The 21,626-nt window shown below is 47.5% G+C and overlaps 1 protein-coding gene across 5 annotated transcripts in view; it reads right to left on the bottom strand.

The window, feature by feature from the left end:
• Positions 1–9,546: 9,546 nt before the first annotated feature.
• BCL2L11 (BCL2 like 11) overlaps positions 9,547–21,626 on the bottom strand; it is a 47,477-nt gene continuing 35,397 nt past the window's right edge. For all 5 annotated transcript variants that reach the window (XR_005987990.1, XM_041756406.1, XM_041756410.1 and 2 more), the window contains one exon: positions 9,547–13,957. Coding sequence is in view for 4 of the 5 variants with exons in the window: in XM_041756406.1 (XP_041612340.1) it covers positions 13,859–13,957 (99 nt within the window). In the remaining variant the exon portion in view is untranslated. The remainder of the gene's footprint in view (positions 13,958–21,626) is intronic.

The following is a 21,626-nucleotide window of genomic DNA, read 5'->3' on the forward strand; positions in this document are numbered from 1 at the left end:
GCTGAGTCACTTGGGAACTCTGCTGGCCTAAATCCTCACCAGGCCAGGTGGGTGGCAGGAGGCCTGCCCTGGGAAGGTCTTGGGGGAGTAAAGGCTGGGCCCAGAGGGGCTCACACAGAGGCAGTTTGTGGGTGGGCTGACCTAGCATCCTTGCACAGCATGGAGCAAGGGTAAGGTAAGCTTCCCCTAAAGAGCTTCTTCTCCAACAGGGGCAATGGGGGTTGGGAATCTCTTCCCCAGTATAAGTGACTGTGTGCCCCCTCTAAGTATCCATGCCTGAACCCGTGCTCTCAGGGCCTGTTCTGTGTCTGAGGGGGCTGCTTTTCAGGGGGCTGTGACACTGTCTCCCTGATTCTGGGATTCCCTCACATGCTGCGCCCACTTGTGCTGTGAGGGCCAGGATCAAGCACTCTACAATACTCACTGCCATTCGTTACCTGTTCTATGCGCTGATTCTACTCCACTTCTTCTTCTTCTTTTTAAAAAATATTTTATTTATTCATGAGACACACAGAGGCAGAGACACAGGCAGACAGAGAAGCAGGCTCCCCTCCTCCTCCCCAGGATCCGGCGATCATCATGACCTGAGCCAAAGGCAGATGCTCAACCACTGAGGCACCCAAGCGCCCCTCCGCTCCACTTCTAACCCCATCCTCACCATACACATGCACACGCACCCACACAGCCCAGCCAGCGAACCCTTCTCCTGCCTGACCTTGCCAAGCACTTTGGATTTGTCTTACCTGATCAACTGGCCTCTCCCTGGGCACGGTGCCCCACCCACACCTTGCGTTGGCCTTGGCCCTGGGCCCTCCAGCCCACTGTGTCTGTCCTGCCGCTCACCCTGGATTTGGCAGGAGGCATGAATGCCAGTGCCAGGGCAAACTGACAGGGAAACAGAAATGAGGATTGAACATTTTACAAATACGACAAAAATGGAAACAAACAGAAGGTACCTCATTGAGTGCTGTCCTTCAGAACATTCTTCCTGCTGGTGAGACACTTGATCCTGTGATGCTGTCACAGGCCACACGGTTTCTGGAGTTATCCATGCAAGTCCTGAGGAAGCTGAGTCAGCAGCTCCCCAGTCCCACCACAGGCTAGAGTAAAGAATCCAACACTCGAATCCCACTGGAGTCGGGGAGAGGCGGACCCTGGCTGCACGTTACTTTGTAAAAGCCTCGCAGTCTCCAGGGTTGAGCCTCCGCAGCCCCCACTTCTGGGGCAGTGTCTGGCCGATGCTCCCCCAGAGGTCTTGAGGATGGTACGGGCCAGCCTGCGTTTCTCACCATGAAGGACCCCATTTCCTCAGATTGTGTTTTTAAAAGTGTTTCATTAAAGTAAATGCCTAAATATTGACGCTGTGACCTTTCTTCAGTCGGCCAGTGGTTTGCAGTCCAAGTGGCTGGGATTCCTTTCCAAAAAACCCCCCAATTTTTCCCTTTAAAACGGATTGATCACATTTTGTTTCTGGATCAGCCCTGGCTTGAGTTGGCTGCTCAACAAAACAGAACTCTCCATGAGTCCTCCCCTCCCCCAACTTCCCCCCACCTCTGTTTCCCCCACTCTTGCTCCTCTTCTCAGGAAGTGCTTCCCCCCCTGCCTCCCAACTGCTCTGTCCCTAGTCCCCCTTAGAACCTTCCAGTCCCCTTCTTTTCTGTTCCTCCACACTGGGAGATCCTGTCTCCCTTCCCTCCAGAGTGTCTCTCCCTCTTCCAGGTCCCCGCCCTCCTGGGAGGCCTCCTGTCCCCTGCATCTAACACTTCTCAGTACCACCACCCAGGCACCGCAGAGGGATCTTGAATTTTTAACTTTTCATTTTGATATAAACTCGGGCTTATAAAGAGGTTGCAAAATGGTGTAAATAGTTCCCTTACAGCCCTCACCCAGATTCCCCAAATGTTAACATTTGGCCACATTTGCTTTATCCTTCCTCTTTGACCCCAAGATATAATACCCATATATGCACATTATGCTTTTCTGAATGTTCAAGTGTAGGTTGCAGACATGTGGTGCCCCTCCTCTCAATTACTTCAGTGTGTGTCTCCTAGGAACAAGGACATCCTCTTAAACCACCCTACCTACTAGTTCAAGGATCAAAATCCAGGAAATTGACCTAGATTGTGTGTGCAGGGAGAGGGGCAGAGGGAGAGGATCTCCAGCAGATTCCCTGCTAAACAAGGACCCCAGACTCAGGGCTCCATCCCAGGACCCTGAGATCATGACCTGAGCCAAAATCAAGAGTTAGATGCTCAGTCAGTTGAGCGCCCCCCCAATCATGTCCTTTATAAATGGAAATCTCAAATGACACATGACAGTCCATCACCATGTCTCTTCAGCCTCCCTTAGGCTAGAGTTCAGAAGAATCTTCCCCAAATTATTTATGCTAGCTTATGTTGCTTCTGCAATGAAAGCCCTCCACTGTCCTGTAGAATTGGAGGAAGCCCCACCTCTTGGGCCTGGCTCACTCTCACTCACTCACTCACTCACTCACTCACTCACTCATTTCTGGAAGCAACCTCACTGGCCTCCCTACCATGCTGCCCTTCATGTCTCTGGTCTCTCAGTCTGGAACTACTCTGAGCTTTTGGACAGCTGCTCCTTGCTCTAGCCACACCACCTGACCTGCTCTACCACACTCGGCCCTGTTTGTCTCCTTTACCTTTTATTGTCTGCCCATTTGTTCCTCTGTTTTTCTTCTGTCCCCCACCCCCACTGAGGATGATGAGCCCATGAGGGCCAGGGGCTCAGTAGTCTGGTTCTGGCTGGGTCCTGAGCACTTGGTAAAAGGTTGGGCCTGGTATGTAACAGATGTTCAATAAACATTTGGTGAATGAGGGAATGAGTGAATGAAGGAGTGCAAGTGTTTTCAGACTACTTGGATTAAAGACAATAAAATCCATTCATCTATACTCAAATGGGTTAGAGATTTTATAGAAGCTGAATGAAGAAGACAAAAATGTTTTTTCCTTAGATGGCTTTTCAAAATGTCAGCCAATGACCTAGGAAGCTTTGGCGCCACTGCTCTCCTCTTCTAATAGTCCAGACGTCAAGATGATAGAATGGATTTACTTTTTGAGAGAATGTGCCAGATTGTCTACATCCAGGGCTTTCCATGACAGGCTTCTCAGCAGAAATAAGTGACACATACCGACGTGAAGGTCATGGCTGAGTAACGTGGGGAAGAGTTTCTGACCAAGCCACAGGCTGCCTGGAACCCACTCAAATTGCAATGGGGGCTCCCTTTCCTGTTAGAAGAGCCTTGAGAGGCCCCGAACGCCCTTGGAAGACCCCAGCCAGGTCCCCAGCCTCTCCTCATGCCTCTGCAGAGACAGTTCCGAGCCTGGGGCCCACAGAGCGGGTGGGCAGGTTAGGGGTGAGCCTGGGCCTTGGGAAGCCAGGACCAAACTGCTCCTGCTCACAACTGGACACATTCTGCACCCTCCTTGGGGAGCAGACTCCTCAGTTCCAGACACGTCAGTCTTTTTTTTTTTTTTTTAATTTTTATTTATTTATGATAGTCACACACACACACACACACACACACACACACAGAGAGAGAGAGAGAGAGAGAGAGAGATTGAGAGGCAGAGACACAGGCAGAGGGAGAAGCAGGCTCCATGCACTGGGAGCCCGACGTGGGATTCGATCCCGGGGCTCCAGGATTGCGCTCTGGGCCAAAGGCAGGCGCCAAACCGCTGCGCCACCCAGGGATCCCCAGACACGTCAGTCTAAAGCGAGTTGTACACTTCACTGTATGTACCTGTACCCCTGTAATTTTTTTTTTTTTTAAGAGAAAAGGAGACAATTGGGGCAGCTTTGGCTCTCTGAAAGAGCAGCAGCTTTTGGAGACAGCCTGCCTGAGCCCCCAAGGGAGCCCAGCCCTGACAGCTGCCATGCAGCTTTCACTGGAGCATGGGGTAGATGGGGAACCCGGATGACCTGAACCCCAAATTCCACCCTGGCCTGGCACCCAGGGGTAAGCACCAGAGGCAAGCAAAAGGAACATTTGTTACCCGCTGGGGCTCTGGGCTCAGACACAGTGCAGAGTCCCAGTGCTGTGTGGTGGATGAGGCAGGATGTTGAAGGCTGGGGAGGCTCTCGGCTCAGAGCAGCCACTTACATCAGGTCTGGGAAGAAAGGTTCAGGGGCCGGGTGTGAATGGGAGTGAGCAGATTCTATTCGTAATGGATGCACAACAGGCCCTCCCTGACTGACCTCACTCTACGTTCCTAGGAGGGAGACCACCTTTGTAGGGCCCACCACCCCAGCACCGGGAGGCCACTACCAAAATGGCCTTGCCTGGGAACAAACTCCTGGAAGCTGCAGTGCTGGCCTGAGCCGGGGCAGCAGGTTGTGGGAGGGGCCCACAGCTTCCTCAGACAGAGGCCACACCTTGCAGAGCCGCAGGCAGCAGTATGGAAGCTCAGACCACACCCAGGGCTCTTGAGACAACCCACATGTCAACAAAAAGCCATCAGGCAAGGTCACCAAGAGTTGCAGGAGGTCTGCCACAAGAAGCATAGGACTGGAGGACTGGACCCACATGTCAACAAAAGGCCATCAGGCAAGGTCACCAAGAGTTGCAGGAGGTCTGCCACAAGAAGCATAGGACTGGAGCATAGGACTGGAGGACTGAAGCATAGGACTGTACACCACAACACCTTGAATCAGGTGCCACTGATTAAGCTGAAATGCCCTGGTGCCAGAGATGCAAGTGAGCAACGGGGCCCCCAGTGCCTGCCCCCTCCTGCCCCTTCAAGGTGCTCTGGACCAGGCCACAGTGGCACAAGCCTCCAAAATGCCTGGAACTGTTCTGAGGCAAGGCAGGCCTCCTGGGCACCCCATCTAAGGCAGACCTTGCCTGGCCTCAAGCCTCCTGCTCCTGCTTTGCCGGGACCTGAAAGGAAGAAGGGAGAACTCCTATGTGGTCTGGGAGAGCCACACTGTCTGGCTTCTCATCTTGGCCCTGCCACCGATGAGCTCGGTAGCCCTGGGCAAGTAGCTTAAGTGCTTTGTGACTCAGTTTCCCTATCTGGACACATGGGTATAAGAAGGGCAGTTTCTTCAAAGGGCTGTTTGAGATGATGAGCTACTTTGACCAGGACCTCACACGTATGTGCCCAGTTGTTATGGGTGTCATTACAGGGGGCTCAGGGTGGGAGGTGGGGAAGACATGGGTGGAGCTGTACATTCCTCCCCACACCTCTCCCAGCTCCTGAAACAGCTGGCTCCCTGGGATTCCACCACAGAATTTCATAGGGGTCTTTCTGCTTACTGACTGTGAGACCAGGAGCAACATAACTCCCTAGCATGTCCTAGTCTGAAGCATTATTATATTTTCATTTGTACCTGGGATACGGTAGGGTCTTACTACATACTTGGATTGAACAAGAATGTTTTAGGAAAACTACTACCTAACTTACTAAAAGAGAAATGGGGTTGCATAAAGTCTCTGATGTCCTTCTGGGCCAGAAAGTCAACAATGGAACATGCCATCTTTAGGGTGTTATTTTAAGAGTGTCTGTCCAGGTTCCATCTTATTTATTTAGCAGATAAGGGATTATGGTAGAGCCAGCTCTCCCCAAATCTGCTTTAAGGAGACAAAGGAGAGTGGTTGTGACGATTTTTCCTTGCCGAGTCCCTTTTGCTAACATAGGTACTATATGGCAGCACATTCTAGAACTAGGGCCTGCAACATTCTAATATATCTTCTTGGTCACGAATTCTTTTAAGGACTCAGCGCTTGTCTCAGGAAGCAGAGTGTTCAGAAAAGTAGATGCCATGGTAGAAATGAGGCAAGCTGGAGAATTTTTGCCTTGTCGTCTTCCATCTTCTCACAGACCCTATCTGGTCTTGCCTAGTGGAGAATTTTAACAATCAGCTTGTCACCTCTCACCTTCTGACTTTGTTTTCTTTAGAGAGAACTCCTTACCACCTTTTTATTCAGTCCTTTCTGACAGGTAGGAAATGAGTTAGTAACAGAGAGCCACTCTGGTTAACTCAGCTCCTGGAGAACTTACTGGAAGGGTGGGCACTGGGCTCACAGAACACACAGGGAGCTGGGAGATCAGGGACTGGTATGCTGGTTGCTGGGTGGCAGAGCATTGCTGCCAGGGAACGCCAACATGCCCTCCCAACAGCCTCGTTCTGCCTCGCTTGTTCCCGATTCAAAGTGTTGGATTGGCCAAGCTTAGGACATGGTTCTGCCCCCAGCTCTACCAGGGGTAGGAGAGGAAAGGAAATTGTGGTGCAGATAAGAGAGGATGGGGGTGGTGGTGGATGCTGGACACCCTCTCCCTCCCACAAAGGAAAGCTAACAAGAAATGTGCAGGATAGGGATGCTTGGGTGGCTCAGCGGTTGAGCATCTGCCTTTGGCTCAGGGTGTGATCCCGGAGTCCCAGGATCGAGTCCCACATCAGGCTCCCTGTATGGAGCCTGCTTCTCTCTCTGCCTGTGTCTCTGCCTCTCTCTCCATCTCTCATGAATAAATAAATAAAATATTAAAAAAAAGGAAGTGTGCAGGATATATGGAAGAAAAATCAAGTGTATTAAAAGCATCAAATAGCAAGTCTCATAGATGGATATAAACACTACCCACTTTGAAAAACATCTTGGAAAAATGACTGTGCTTCCCTAAATTAATATGTCACCATCATCCCAAACAAGGTCCCCACAGAACTTTTCGAGAAGCTTAAAGTGGTTCTGAAAAGCATTTAAGACAAAATGTAGAATGGCCACAACAACCTTGAAAACTAAGGATAAGAAATTTAAAACATAAAAACTATAGTAATCAAAGGCGGTGGGGGGGGGGGGGTGGAGGGATCCACAAAATGGGTGTAGGGGATTAAGAGGCACAAGCTTCCAGTTGTCAAATAGATAAAGTCACATGGATGAACAGTATAGCATAGGGAATACACTCATGGTGTGGTGACTTTGTATGGGACAGATGGTGGCCATACTGCAGTGAGCATTTTGTAATGTTTATAATTTCGAACCACTCTTGTTGTACACCTTAAACTAGTATAATGTGGTGTCAACTATGCTTCAATTAAGAGAACCTATAGTAATCAGGATAATGTAGACTAAACAAAATCATCAATGGAAAAGAAAAGAATTGAGAAACAATCACTTACCTGAGAATTGGTGGATGTCAAAAGCTATTTCAGGCTGGTGCAGAAAAGAGGAGTCTTAGCTATCTGGGGGTGGAAAATAAAGTGAAGGTCTTTTAAGATTTTAACTACAGAAGCTTAAGTAAGATGAAATCTTACTTCTAAAGTGGTAACAGATATATCAAGTGCATCACGGGCAGTAAAAAGACACATGATCGAATAAAACACTCACAAAAAGACATAAAGGATATTCACAGCAGCTTTATTCCTCCTAGCCCCAACCTGGTAAGAGCTCAGTGTTCGTGAACAAGGCAATGGACCAAGTGTAGTCTGTTCATACAGAAGAATTAATACTTGGCTTAATAAAAAGGAAGTTACTGATTATAACTTGGGTCTCAAAAACATTAAACTGAGCGAAAAAGAAACCAGACACAAAAACACCTACTGCATGACTGCAAACTATCCACAAAAACTAATTTATGGTGGAAAAAATCTGTCCCAACCTCCAATAATACATTAAACTAACTCCTGGGGGCGGGATAGGAGGGACTGCCTGGGAAGGAGCATGAGAGAACTTTCTAGAATGATGGCAACTTTCTAGAATGAGAACTTTCCTCATCTTCATAGGGGTTTGGGTGACAGCTTTATCCTTGGCCAAAATGTAGCAGATGCACACTTAAGATGTGTTTTATTGTGTGTGAATTTTGTCACAAAAGCGAAAATTTATTAAAAAAAAAAAAACAACTCTATGTAATATGTGTGCCGAATTTAGGGTTGAGTACCAAGGACAATGGTTTACTCTGGAAGGCACCAAAAAGTAAGGTGGATTCATGGATGGATAGGTGACATTAAAAATAGCATAGCAAATTGCGAAAGGTAGAACCTAGGGGATGGGGTATTGGGGTTCTCTGTAGAATTCTTTCACCTTTTCCATATATTTAAAGATCCTGATAATACAACGTGGGGGAAAATTAACAACAGACTAAAAGGAGAGACATTTCTGACATAAACGATATTTTTTACTCCTGCTCTATAGAGCTAATCAACAGAAAAAACGAAAATCCCAATTGACCGTAAGCAAAGGCCTTGATCAATAAGGCAAATACCAGCAATAGCTGAAAAGATCATCCTATTTGTCAACAGAAAAATCTGAATTCAACTAACACTACTCCTCTTCCCCCTCCAGGCTGATAGAACATGCGAACACTTGGCAGCAGTTTGAGGGGAAGCAGGCGTTCTCACGTGCTGCTCGTGGTTGTGAGTGGAGCCAGGTTGGCAGCCTCTCCGAGTCCCCTGAAGCTGATGCCCCGCCTCCCGTACCAACAGCACGCAACCCTCCTGCTTGCTGGCAAGGAGCAGCCGGGCAGCACCTGGCAGCACCGGGCAGCCCTGAAGATCCAGAAGCGCCAGAAGCAGGACACCAGGAGATGAGCAGCGCACAGGCGTGCGCTTCGTTCATGAAGGTTAGAACGAAGTGGAGTCATGAGAGGGAGATCTAAGGCCTACTAAGTCAGAATCCTGTACAAATTACGGCATTTATAGAAAAGGCAAAACCAACGTGGTGTAAGTAAACACAGAGCAACGAAAAGGATCTGGAGAAATTCAAACTTGTGTGTTGGTGAGGAAGTAGGATTGGAGATGGGAGTCAAAACAAGCTGGATTTGAAGTAAATACGATCCGGAATAAATGGATACACACACATACCTATAGTTACAAGACCGTATTCATGTATTGCTTGCCTAATTAAAATGAAAAGCATTAACAGATTATCAGTTTAAAACAAAGCTCAGCTAATCTTAAATTTTTCCAGGATTTATTTCAGAGCAAAGGTGGTAAATTATATAATCACAGATTTTGGACTTTATAGCCTATACCCTTTTTAAATTTCTCTGTCATCCCTCAAATCAGTTCACAAACCCATCATGTGGCACAGCACCCCCAACACTCAGGGAACACTTAACAAGGCGGCTGTGACAAGTTCACACAACAGGGCTCCAGACACTTGTGGACCATCGCCTGGCTCTGCAGACAAGTCCTCTCCACCAGTCAAACAGACTTCCCATCTTTTGTTTTTTTCTTCCAACTGGGAGACAGGATGGGATGGCAGGGAATCTGCCCTAATCACTAATCAGTGCAGAGCTGGCTCCAGTACCCCACCCTCCACCTTCCCTACCCCCCCAGGTGCTGAGTCATATCTGACTATGTGGGCAGAAAAGTGTGCAGAAGGTCTTGCCAGCCACTTCAAAACTTTTAAGAGTGGTTTGCTTTTAAGTATGCTACACAGAATTGTCTTCAAGCGAGAACTCACAAAGTCTACACACAGGTAATGCATTCTGTGACTGATAAAGGGCAGAGGTGTGGGTGTGTAGATATTCATGAACAGCCAGCTGTGTCTCCACCGCTCTGTGAAACAAATCAAACAGCTCACCAAAATTAGTTGAAAGTTTTATTTATATAAACTTCATTAAGAACATAAAAGATTAAGTTTCTTAAAAAAAATCTGCAGTTATTTACAGCAGTATTGCACAAGTAAAGTGGCAATTACCCTGTCAAAATTCATCAGTGCAAAACACAAGTAAGCCAGGGAAATCGCAATACAAATGCTACATACGCTGGGTCCTAGGAAACAAGTTAGTGACGGGTCAGTATACAGACAGATCAGTGCTATTTATAAATGTGTACCTGATGAGTTCTGATACAGTAACTAGTGGTCACAGAACCTAGACATACAACTTAGGGGAGCTTCTAAAGTCTGATTTCCAAATAAAAGTAGTCAAGTTACCTAGCTGGGAGCTTGAGGATGCTTCTTGAATACAATGCCATTTGGAGAACAGGAGTCACCTCAGCTGGTTTAGCGTCACGTGTGGTCACATCCCTGCACACATGAGTGGGGAGTGGACACACACAGGCACCAGGCTAAATCAGCAGGGATGACAGAACCATCTACTGACATGGGACCCACTAGGAAGTCTCTCTACAGCTTCCACATTTTCACATCCAGTATCGTGGGACCCCCAATCTCTCTCCAAGCCAAGAAAGAAGCAGAAGGAAGACAACCTGAAGCAGGCTGATCAAATGTAGGAACCACCCAGCTCAGGGCTGGGGGAAAAGGTGTGGGGTGGGGGGGTGGGGTCTGTACAATTACCATTAAGTCCACACCTCAAAGCACAGGACAGTGGTGGGTGGGGGATAATTCAACTACTCACCAGTTGCCATAAAGGGATTAGTGGCATGAAGTGGACCTGGCATCACTCTCGAGGCAGGAGCAACCTGTCTCACCTGTCCCTTCCTCTTGCCCTGAACTCCTGGCAGCACCTCCAGAAGGGGCCTGTTTTTAGTTTTCTGAACACTGAATGGCCAGGGATAAATTTTCAATAGAAAAAAATTTGTCCCAATCTCCAATAATACATTAAACTAATAATAGTAAAAGAGATATGGCCCGGCATTCATACAATTTGCTTCCATGAGAAGCTAGCTAGAGCTTTTGGAACAGAAAGTAACTGGCTATTGCTTGAAGAATTTTGTAGCTGGCCGTATTTATGGTCTCTCATTGGTGGCTAAACACAAACTTCATCATAAGGATAGCAAACCCCAAGAATCTAAATCCCGCATGACCAGAAAGACCAGGAGACAAGGCTGGAGGGCCAGCCTGGGGAAGACCGTGTGGTTCAGTCACCACCTCAGGGTTAAAGCAACTAATGGTACAGCAGGGGGGTGGGGTGAGCAGGGAGGTCAACACTTTTCAGAACGTAAGACGTTAAATAAGCAAGAAATAAATATACATTTCTACAAGTTACAGCATCATGAAACAGTAGGACACATTACACAGAAAAAAGAATCTACAATATTTACAGTCCTCAATTCTGAAAAAGTTTAGTAAAAACAGTGATCTTTACTCATTTATGCTGTACAAAATTTTACAAGAAAGGTAAAGGAAGCACAATTGCACACAGACATTTGGCTCAGTTGGTAAGTAAAATCCTAATCTAATAAATAGTCAAAATATATACAGTATCAAGAAGGGCAAACAGGAGAAAGCTGTTCTCTACGGTGTATGCTTTTTTTTAATCCAAGGGATGTCTGACCTGGTTCCTCTGAAACCCCAAAGAGAATTCTTCGTGAACTCATTTCGGGGCGGGAGTACAGGTAACTGGAAGAATTACTCATGGGATTCTTTATTATGTGTTTATTGCATTTCTGTGATAGGTCACAGGACACTTTCTACAAACCTCACGGGAGAAGAGGTGGTCAAGGCACAAAACCCGCATTCAGTTTCCAAAAAGGGATCTAGTCTTTTTTTTTTCCTATAAAAAGTAAAAGAAATAAAAAAAATAAAAAGTCAAAGGTCTACCATAGTAGGCACACCTTCTGCAGGGAGGCATCTTGATAAACAGATACGTACAGTACAGAGACGTCCAGTCATCTCTCTTTAAGTTCTGGTGCAACATCCTGCTCCTTAATACTACAATTCATAGAATCTCTTATTTCCTCACAAGCTGCTTCCATGGCCAGCCTGGAGGCCACGAGGCCACCGAGCCGGAGGTAAACCTGCCTATGTGGCCAGCACACAGCCCTCGGGCACCGCTCCCAGGGAGCCGCAGTATTGAAGAAACAGAGTAAAGTGCTCCAGTCAGAGAGACTGGCACTGAGTACGGAGATCCTGGGGAGGGGTGGAGGTGGGGCACCCAGAACCAAATACGTCTTTGGTGTGTGTGTCCAGCAGGTCCACCACCGCCTTACAACCGTGTGGACTTTATGACCCTATAAAGGGGTTCAAGACACATCAAGAACACAAGCTGACACTCAACACAGCTTTAAAAATATTCAAGACCCCAAGAAGATTTGGGGGTGGTAAAAGAAAATTCTAAAAAAGGAAGAATATTTGGAATCAAATATCTCTACCTAAAGGAAAATGTGTATATGCTGTAGATATATATAGATATATATTTATATAGAATTATGAAGATACAAATGAAAGGACCCCCTTAATTTAATCACGTGGAAATACTGGTCCTCTATGAGCCAAAAGCAAAACAATAGTTGTTGGCACTGATTCGTTTGAAAAAAAAAAAAAAAAATCACGTTTTTCTTTTTAAAAGCTGTTTAATGATCTGAGGTTTCAAAATCTGTAGTTATAGGGTTCACGAAATGATCTCTACCTCTCCTTTTTCTTGGGTCTCTCCAAATTGTTTAATGCCTTTGAAATGACGGGCCAACTCATGGTGACTCCATTCGCTGCATCCCTCCTAGGCAGGTGTGGAGAAAACAAGCACCCCTACAGAGGTGGATATACAAAGGATGGTCCAACAAAACCCAACTGTCCAGAGTTACGGAATAAGCCAGAGAGACATCTGTCAGAAGGCTGAGAGGTCACTTCAGATTCGTGCTCCGATGCCCAATTTTTATGGCTCTGCTAAAAGCAGAATTAAAGCCTTTATTTCAAAGTGGATTTAAGGGGAAGCCAATGTCAGGCATCAAAAGTCAGATGAACCTGGAGTTGGACAAAAAGCCTGGATGCCCAGGGAACGCTGCCTAAAGCCCCACCCACAGCGTGCGCCAATTCCCACGAGGGCGGGAGCTCCAACACTTGCAACCCAAGGAACTCAGCTGCAAGGGGGCACATTCACCATCTGTGGCCTCGTGCTGACAATGCATCTGTGACTATGGGAAAGTTTGCAACCAGAAAAGCCCACAGTGCCGAGGGGTACAGTACCTGTCTGTGCTAGTACTGCTACTCCTTCTCCCAGGACACTGGTGAATGAGGAGCCCATCAAAGGCGAAAACCAACACCAAGCACGTCCCAGTGAGTACGCTACCAAAAGACAGACCAATTGGGCTGTGGTTGACACGGGCAGATCCTAATTCACGTTCTGACCCAGTTACCTTTTATCATGAGAATACACTGGACCAAATCTGTGCATCGGCGTCCGGACAGACTAGAGGAGCATCACAAGAGGAAGCAAAGAGGAATACATAAAACAGAGTTTTAAAATTTTGCCACAGATGCAATCGAATTTAAGGAGGTAAATATTTACAATCCGGAGTGGCGTATCAATACAGGCTGACCACAGACACCCCCCCCACCTTTAATCAGTTTCGTTTCATAAGAACTTTTTTGGTATTAATGATAAAAAAAAAAAAAAAAAAAGCATGTCAAAGAGCCAATGGCAGGGAAGGGAGGGCGCCATCTCATATCTCTCCCGTTTAAAAATTCTGTACAGTAATCTCTAAAAATAAACTAAGGCAGCTTTATCAATGAGCTGGCTCAGTTTCCACTGCAGAGTTTACATAATCCTCTGAGAGTAGGCAATAGGTTCTTAAAATCTTAGTACAAAAATCATTCACAAGTTGGTTAAAAAGTTTCCATTTCCTTTTTGAAAAACCTGTTCTTACTAAAGAAGGTGGAAAAAAACCCACACCGTGTGTAAACACCATTCTTGCATAAAATCCTGCTCCAAAGAACCATGATTTTTACATTGAAAAAAAAAAAAAAAAAAAGAATCCTCCCTCATTTACATTCACAACAAACTTCCATTAGAAATTCTGCCGTGTGGTGAACAGAAAGGGCAAGTCCACATGCAGCGGTGTCCTCGGAACGCGTGGGCCGGCCTCCCTGCGCGCCCTCTCGGGGAAAGAACCGCAGGCCGCACGGCGATCAATGGCACCCCGACACCGTGGCGCTGGGGCTTGTTGCTCTGAACAAGCGAAATGTCTGCACGCATCTGGCTCTGCAAGGAGCCCGTCGTCACTGCAATCTCCACACCAGGCGGACGATGTAACGTAACAGTCGTAAGATAATCATTTGGGGGTGGGCTTCGGCTGCTTGGTAATTATTCAAAAAGACCTGAAACAACAATAGGAAAGCTCCTTAGTTTCTCAGTCCTCGTGTTGTTCTTGGGCGGGGGATGCCTATAATTAAGTGAACGGCCCATCCCACTGTAACAGCTATGGAGGAGGGCACCCCTTTACGAGGGCTGTGCCCTCTGAGCACTGGTCCTCCCCTGAGCCTGCGAGGTGGGAGTCCTCCCCCTAGCTCCCCCCACGGAGGGAGAGGTCGCTGCGTAAGGAGCAGTACACTACACCACGTGATGTGCTTCTCTGAAAAGCAACCAAAAGAATGCTTGGAACCACCAAGAGAATCCCCAAATCTCTGTATGCCCCTTTAAAAACATGTATTCTTTTCTACAGGCGATGTCATCATTGGCCAGAACTACCTCGATTGGGAAATGCCATCGACCTGTGTGCAGGTGCTGAGAAAAGTCACTGGAGTTGGTGCCCTGGGGAGCAGGAGGGGTGGCGGTGGGGGCAGAAGGAGGTGAAGGAACTGTCTTCACTACCCAGGTTAATAACGTTCAAATATGTTGACTCCCATAAGGGTGAATTTCTGGTAACTGCAGTCTACTTGAGAAACCAGTGATTTGGGGTAATTTGTCCTAAGAAGCTAAATCAAGCGGTGCACTGATGCGCCGCTGTGCCTCTGGCTGCTGGTGGGTGGCTCTGCTATATAAACACAGCTCTGTGTCCACGGTCACAGACACAGGCGGGTCAAGCCCCAGCCTCCCAACCCTTGTAGGTAGCAAAGAGCAATTAAAAATCTAAAAAAAGGCCTTTTGGCCTGTGACTACCAGATGTTTATGACAAACTGAGAAACCGTTCAAGAAGGAAATTGCTAGATTAAAGGTCTCAGGGGTCCTCAGGTCTTCTGGACGGCCTGCCTTGGAGTTCTAATCTATTCTGCAGGCAAAGTGCAAAGTATACATTCAGAGCAGCGAAAGGCAGCAAGGGACACACCTGCCTCTATGCCAGGAGCTACAACCAGTTTCACGATTCAGGTCTATCCTGGTCCTTTCCTTCACGAGTCATCTACTCCAGAGAGTAGTACTCTCTGCTGTTTGGGCTCTCCACGAGCCCTGGGCAGGTGAAACTTCCCGCACACCACCGTGGAACTGCCGGCCACCAGCAGGGCTGGGAATCTGTGTCCCCTGTCACAGGCCAACATTGCCCATAGACACCAGCTGCCAACAAAGCCCCCGTTTGCGACTGTTTACACGAGCTCTCAAGCACTTGTCTGACAGAATGGGATTGTGATAAGGCCCGGGCATTTCCCGTTCTCCTTCCATAACCAGACTGGAGGAAATCAGCTTTCTGTAAGCGATTCCTGTACAGGCGCTCTGTAACCACAGTCTGTGATTTTTATCTGTTTTACACACAAGATTGCTTTGTTTTGATTTAACTTTCAAAATTACTTTGCTTTTTTCTGTGTGAGAATAATTTAGGGGAAGGTTAATTTTAGTTGAGCCTAATATTAATAGGTTGAAAGAGGCTTATTCAAAATAAAACCACGGCTTACTAAAATGAAGAAAGTGCATGCAGAGCTAAGCAATTACTTCAAGGTGGGAAATCGCCTGTCAGCCAGGTGTCACTGCCAGCCTCCGTGAGACCAGAGAATGGGGTCAAAAGGACACCAGTGAGGGGACAGGGTCACATCAGGGACAGATCCCCAACCGCTTACATTTAGCTAATTTTATATTCCAGAACTGGCAGCATCTGAGAGAAATCCTCCAGCCACCCTCTGAGGATATTGGGTGAATGAGGGTGGCTGTGACAGTAGTAGGTCAGACTCCCATCGTGACACAAGTCTTTTCAAGTTTTTTAGAGTTCTGCTTTTATATCTTCAAAGTGAAGGACATGGGGTGGTGGTGGTGGTGGTGGTGGTGTTTAAAGGAAGCTGGGCAAGGGGCAGGGGCAGGGGCCAGGCTGGAGATTTTGGCAAAAGAAACACCTGATCCTTGACAAGCAAGAAGATGCTACATACAACTCAGGAAGGACAGGCAGACACCTGCCCTCTTGGGAAGCATGCATAACAACATGGCACACGCTTTTAAGCCAGCGAAAAACTGCTTTTGGACAACATTCAATGGAGGAAGCCATTACGACTAAATTCAAAGGCCACGCCAGTCCCAAAAACCCTTGACGGCTGGCACAGCTGGCTGAAGCTGGCGCAGCTCAGCGTGTACGGCCCATTGCGCAGCAGCTGGAGGATGGGCAGCTCCTGTTTCCTGCAGACTCGCTGCCCTCTAGCACCTGCAGCCCTACGACTGAGCTTGTTCAGGGGAGCACACGGTATCTGTCCAGTGAAACCAGCGTGGGGCAGGTGGCATGAGGGTGCCAGCAAGTAAGGTGGCCCAGCCAAGCCCCAGCGATCAGCTCTAAGCACATTGCCATCAGCACAACCAGCCCAAGATCTCAGACCTCTGGCCCCCAGGACTATGAATAAACACAGTTCTGTTGTTTAACACACTCCCCAGCCACCATCCTCCACCCCGCCCCCACGGTACTTTGTTACAGCAGCCCTAGCAAACGAATACACCCTCTCATGCTTAACGAACATTCTTGGTCCTTCCCTCTTCAGAAAAACAACACTTCTTAGATCAGAGTGGTGTAATGCTATTTTAATCTAACTCAGTAAAGTACTTTAGGAAGACACATTAATAGGATGCATTTGGGTAAAGGAGGTTATTAAAAAAACTAAATATAAACAATTTATACATTACAGTGAACTCTTTTGTGTGTGCCCACATACACACGCACACCACACAATCACAAATGCTTGAAGTGTTGGACCCCATCCTGTTGGGTCTTTTTATCACCGTGATCTAGACCAGGAACTGTATTCTTTGGGGTAATTAACTTTTATGGCCATCCCATGTGTCTAGAAGAGGATTCCTTCAACCTTCAGCTTTGACCCTCCAGAAGCCAATTTTGACAGTCTATGATCCTATCTGGGCCAGGGGCTCCTGGAGCCCCCAACTCTGAAAGCCATGTCTGCATCCATTAGATCTGATAGGCAATACCTGTGTCATGAGCAATGAGTGCAGAACAGCAATGCACAGCCCAGCCTGAGGGTTACCCATGGGTGCTACCAATGGTGACAGCAGTCAGTAAGAAAGCCATTGTCACTGCCCTGCCTCTGGAATCAGGATTCAGGTCCTTACTTTACAGGCAAAGGACACCTACACATTCCAGTAAAATGGGAGACCTGTGCCAGAGCAGCGTCAAGATGCCGAGGGTCCTTCCTGTAGCAAGAAAAATGCAACAGCATCTCTTTTTATGAAGCTTACACTCTGATGAGGAGGAGCTGTACAAATAAATAGGTAACAGGACAATAGCAATACACAGTAAATAAAATGGCAGAGAAAGCAGAGGGGTAAGTGGGACCCTGGGAGAGCCTGGGCAGGAAGGTGCAGAGCTAAGTTTCCCTGGTTGAGACTCAGGTACTCTTCTTGGAAGATCTGAAAAGTGTCCTTGGAGACAGTGTCAGGAACATTCAGCAAGGAATCCCCAAATAGTTCCTTTACATCCCCTTATATCCAGAGAACATGGGTTCAACCTGGGTGGCAGCTGGAGGTGGGGCTGTGCCAAGGGAATGTCCTTGAGCAGGGTCCAGGCAGACTTATTGGGGCCGACGGCATACAGGGCATACAATAGGGTGGGAGTTGGGGCACTCTGAGCCTCTATGGCCCTGAAACACATGACTCAGGCTGGGGGTGGGGCTGGGACTACTCTGTCTATAGCAGCTGAAGAGAGAGGATGACTGGATATACAGTACCAGCTGCCCTGGTGGTGTCTGCACAAGGACCATCTTCAACTTACGCTCAAGACAACCAATGCAGTATCAGAATTTAATTACATTTTAAAGCGAAAATGAGCAAGACATCCTCTCTTGCCAGTCCAGGGAAGCAGGTATGCAGATACAAAAAAGAACCCAAACTCAGGATGCCCAGAGGACCGGTCAGAGTAACCACCACACACCTGTAGAGTGCAGCTCTGGACTCGGCTTCACTCCCCGCCCAGACCAACGTGAGCCCAGCTTCTAAAAAGCCCCCCCAAGATACATCAGGCCTTCAGACTTTGTGCGCCCTAGCCTGGGGTCCAGAAGAATCACTCACCGCCACCACTCAACGAAATGACATGCCACACACCTTTGCAGTCTTTGCAACAATGCTGTGGGCCAGTATAGCTCTCCTCCACATTTCACAGATGAGGTGATGGAACGCACAAGCTCACCAATCCACGCTCCAAAGGCTAGGCCAAACGACTCAGTGAGTACAACACATATACATTCAACATTACTCAAGGGAGCTGACCCATAAACACACGTGCACGGTGCAAAAAACACAAAAGTTAAGAGAGATCAGAAATAACTTCAAGAAAGAGAGACTTAGAGGCTTATCCTGGGAAGCAGGGCTAAGATCTACTGTCAAAGAGCCACAACTTGGCCAAGAATTTCCTGGCAGTCAAAGTAACAAGAGAAATGTGGAATGATGATCACCATTCTAGCAGAGAGCTCAATAGCAAATTCTGAGAGAGATGAACGAAAAAGCAAGGCATACCTATAGAACTCTTGAGACACAGAGCAATTTTTAAACATGTTCAAAAACCCCTTCCTTATAAAATTTCAACACGGAATACCTAAAAGGTCCTAAACTTTTTTTCTCTCTTTTTAAAAGGCTGTACCTTTGAGTGATAACATATTAAAAGAGACTGAATTCTTGACTGTGAGACTCTGACAAACGGGGGAATGTCTGCTCCAGATCAGCAAGGAAGGATGTGTCACGTGAATGTCTGGATGGTGTCTGCTCCCCTAGGGGCTGATAAGGCATCTTTGGGACAGAGCTACCATAATCAAAGGTGACAGGGTGGGTGGGAGGCGGAGTATGGCCCCACTGATCATGATGGATGGAAGACCACCTCTGCCCATTCAGAACCTCCATCAATCTAAATAGTATTTTAATTTTTTAAAAGATTTTATTTATTTATTCAAGAGAAACAGAGAGAAGAGAGGTAGAGACACAGGCAGAGGGAGAAGCAGGCTCCACACAGGGAGCCCGACGTGGGACTCGATTCCAGGTCTCCAGGATCATGCCCTGGGCCAAAGGCAGCAATAAACCACTGAGCTACCCAGGTTGCCCTCTAAATAGTTATTTTAAATGACAAGTGATGGAGACAGAGATCAGAGAAGAAAGGGGACTGCCACGTGGACGACCTTTATGAAGATATGGGGTGGGGGTCTTTCCACTTTGCCCCAGATCTTAGAGAGCAGGTTTGATAGCCTACTGATTTCAGGTGTCAGGCTGCTGCAGTTGCAGGGCTGCCCGGAACACCAAATTCACTTTCTATTCATCACCACGGCAACGGGGGTATTTGCATAGCTTGTGCCTAGCGCTCTATGATGTCAACACAGCTGTGGAAAGGGTGCCGGGAGCCCCTCCCCCGGATGTGGTGCTCCCACTCAACCAGCAGGAGTGTGTGCTCCCACAGTACTCCCGGCTGCCACTGACCTGCTCCGGCAGTGCGGTCACAGAAAACTTCCATTTGCATGAATCCGACTCCATTTTTGATGCATCATTTCAAAGAAAGTGTTATAGCTCAGGCTTTTTGTAGAATAAACAATCGCTTTGCAGGTTAACTTCCATTCAGGCCTGGGGTACACTGGGTTTCTTCTAGCAGGGCAGCACACCCCTCAACCAGGTAGATCTCTAACTTATCGTCTCTCAGACCTCAGACCCCAGGCTGGCTGCTGTGAAGGACCCTCTACCCTGTGCCCCAACCATCACCCTGGAGTTGCCCTGTGGCCAACCACTGAGAAGCCAGAGATGGTTCCTACAGCTCATGTGAAGCTCTAATTTTAGGAATTAGATAAAATGCAAGCGTCAGAGCAAGAATACACGACCCTGAAATGGCCCAGCCTCAGTAAAATGCTGATGAGATGTAATGCACTGTAACCACAACCCAAACCTCTCTGCTCTGGTTCAGCTGGGATAAGTCTAGCGAAGGATGGTGAGAGACATCAGGTCAAGCCTTGCCTCGCCTCATGTGCATCTTCATTTCCTCCTCAAGAGTTTAAAAAACCCCAGTCAGACTTCTGAAGTCCCCCTCTGGGCACCTGCACCTCTGAATGGTTATGTGTGAATGGCCTGGGTCCCCCTCCCTGCAAGGCAGCCATGCAGGTGTGCGCACCTGCCACAGACGGATGGAGCACTTGCCACAGGCAGGGCGAACGAACACCGTCATGCCCAGCGCCATGCCCACCCAGCCATGTGAACACACCCCAGCGACCCAGTCTCGTCTCCTGTTTGTGTACACCCAGACAGAAACAGCATGCATCAGTAAGGTCCAATACAACTTGTGCCCCAGAGAGAGAGTACTGAAAGGTGAACACAGTTAGCAGCATCTCTCTGAACTCTGAAGACCAACTGACACATTTCAGTTGTAGTTCAGAGAGACACCAGAACTGCTGGACAAGAGAGGACAGCAATTTTTAGCTCCACCCCTTAATATTTGTGTGACCTTCACCACATCCTTAGGAGATGGAGAGAAAATGGGGGCCCTGGAGGATATGATGGATGGAATCAGGATTCAAGGCCTCTCTCCAAAGTTCTCACACTTGTTCACTGAGCCCTGTTTTCCTGTAAGGTCACGCTTTATCCCTAAGTCCTGTCAAACCTTTGCTCAGAAAACCTGCCATCAAAAAAGAAAGAAAGAAAGAAAAAAAAAAACCTGCCATCCACAGTCACCATCACGATAATCCGAATTGCGTGCTGTCTCAAAGGTCCCAGGGAAAAACATGAAGGACTGAAGCCATAGGAAGGGTGACTCTTCGATCATCTTTGATCGAAGGCTCCTGAAACCGTAACACTGCACTACATCCTCCAAAGGCAAGGAAAACGCTCATTGAACCTGCAAACTATCACAGATGAATGACGGGGCACTAATTCATTTAAGCTACTCACAACTGTTTTTGCAATGAAAACTTATTCTATCACCTCATGGGCAACTCACTAGCTCACAAGATAGGTCTAATTTTAATATTTCATATGCAGATCTTCCACTACTCTTTGCTCAGACAGGAACAGAAAGTGGATTATTTTATTAACTTCTACGTTCAATTAATGAGGGCCTCAAAATGTAGCCAGAGAACACACATCCCTGGGTTTATGTTCAGTTTATGCTTTTCCTTGTACCTTATCTACAGAATAATATCATAAATCCGAGAATAAGGACAGAGGATTCATGTCGTAAGAAGGACAGCAGAGGAAGATTTCAAAGTCGCATGTAGTATATGAGACTGCTGATGGGTGACACTTCCATCAAACTCTTGTTTCCATCTAGACCAGTCTGCAAGCCACTTCTCTTGCTCTACTTGGTCTGCTTTAGTGCTATACTTCAATAGGCCTGCAGCTAGGTCTATTCATGCCCACACATGCCTGGGACATGGAAGTAGGCAGTGTCAACAAAAGACATACTGTTTTCTTAGGATCCAACAATGAAAGGGTTTTCATTCACTTCTTGGCCCATCTAGAGAGTCTGACGGTAGCTTCACATGCTGCTCACTGCAGTCCATAGGCAGGACATCCCCAAGTCATTGTCAACCAAGAGCAGTCTTTCTGTGCACAGAGCAACCTAGGCTGGACCACCTGGCTGCAAGGCACAGGGGAGACAGACATGGGGTA

Source organism: Vulpes lagopus, chromosome 5 (assembly GCF_018345385.1).
Source record: "Vulpes lagopus strain Blue_001 chromosome 5, ASM1834538v1, whole genome shotgun sequence".
In the NCBI taxonomy this organism is placed as follows: Eukaryota; Metazoa; Chordata; class Mammalia; order Carnivora; family Canidae; genus Vulpes; species Vulpes lagopus.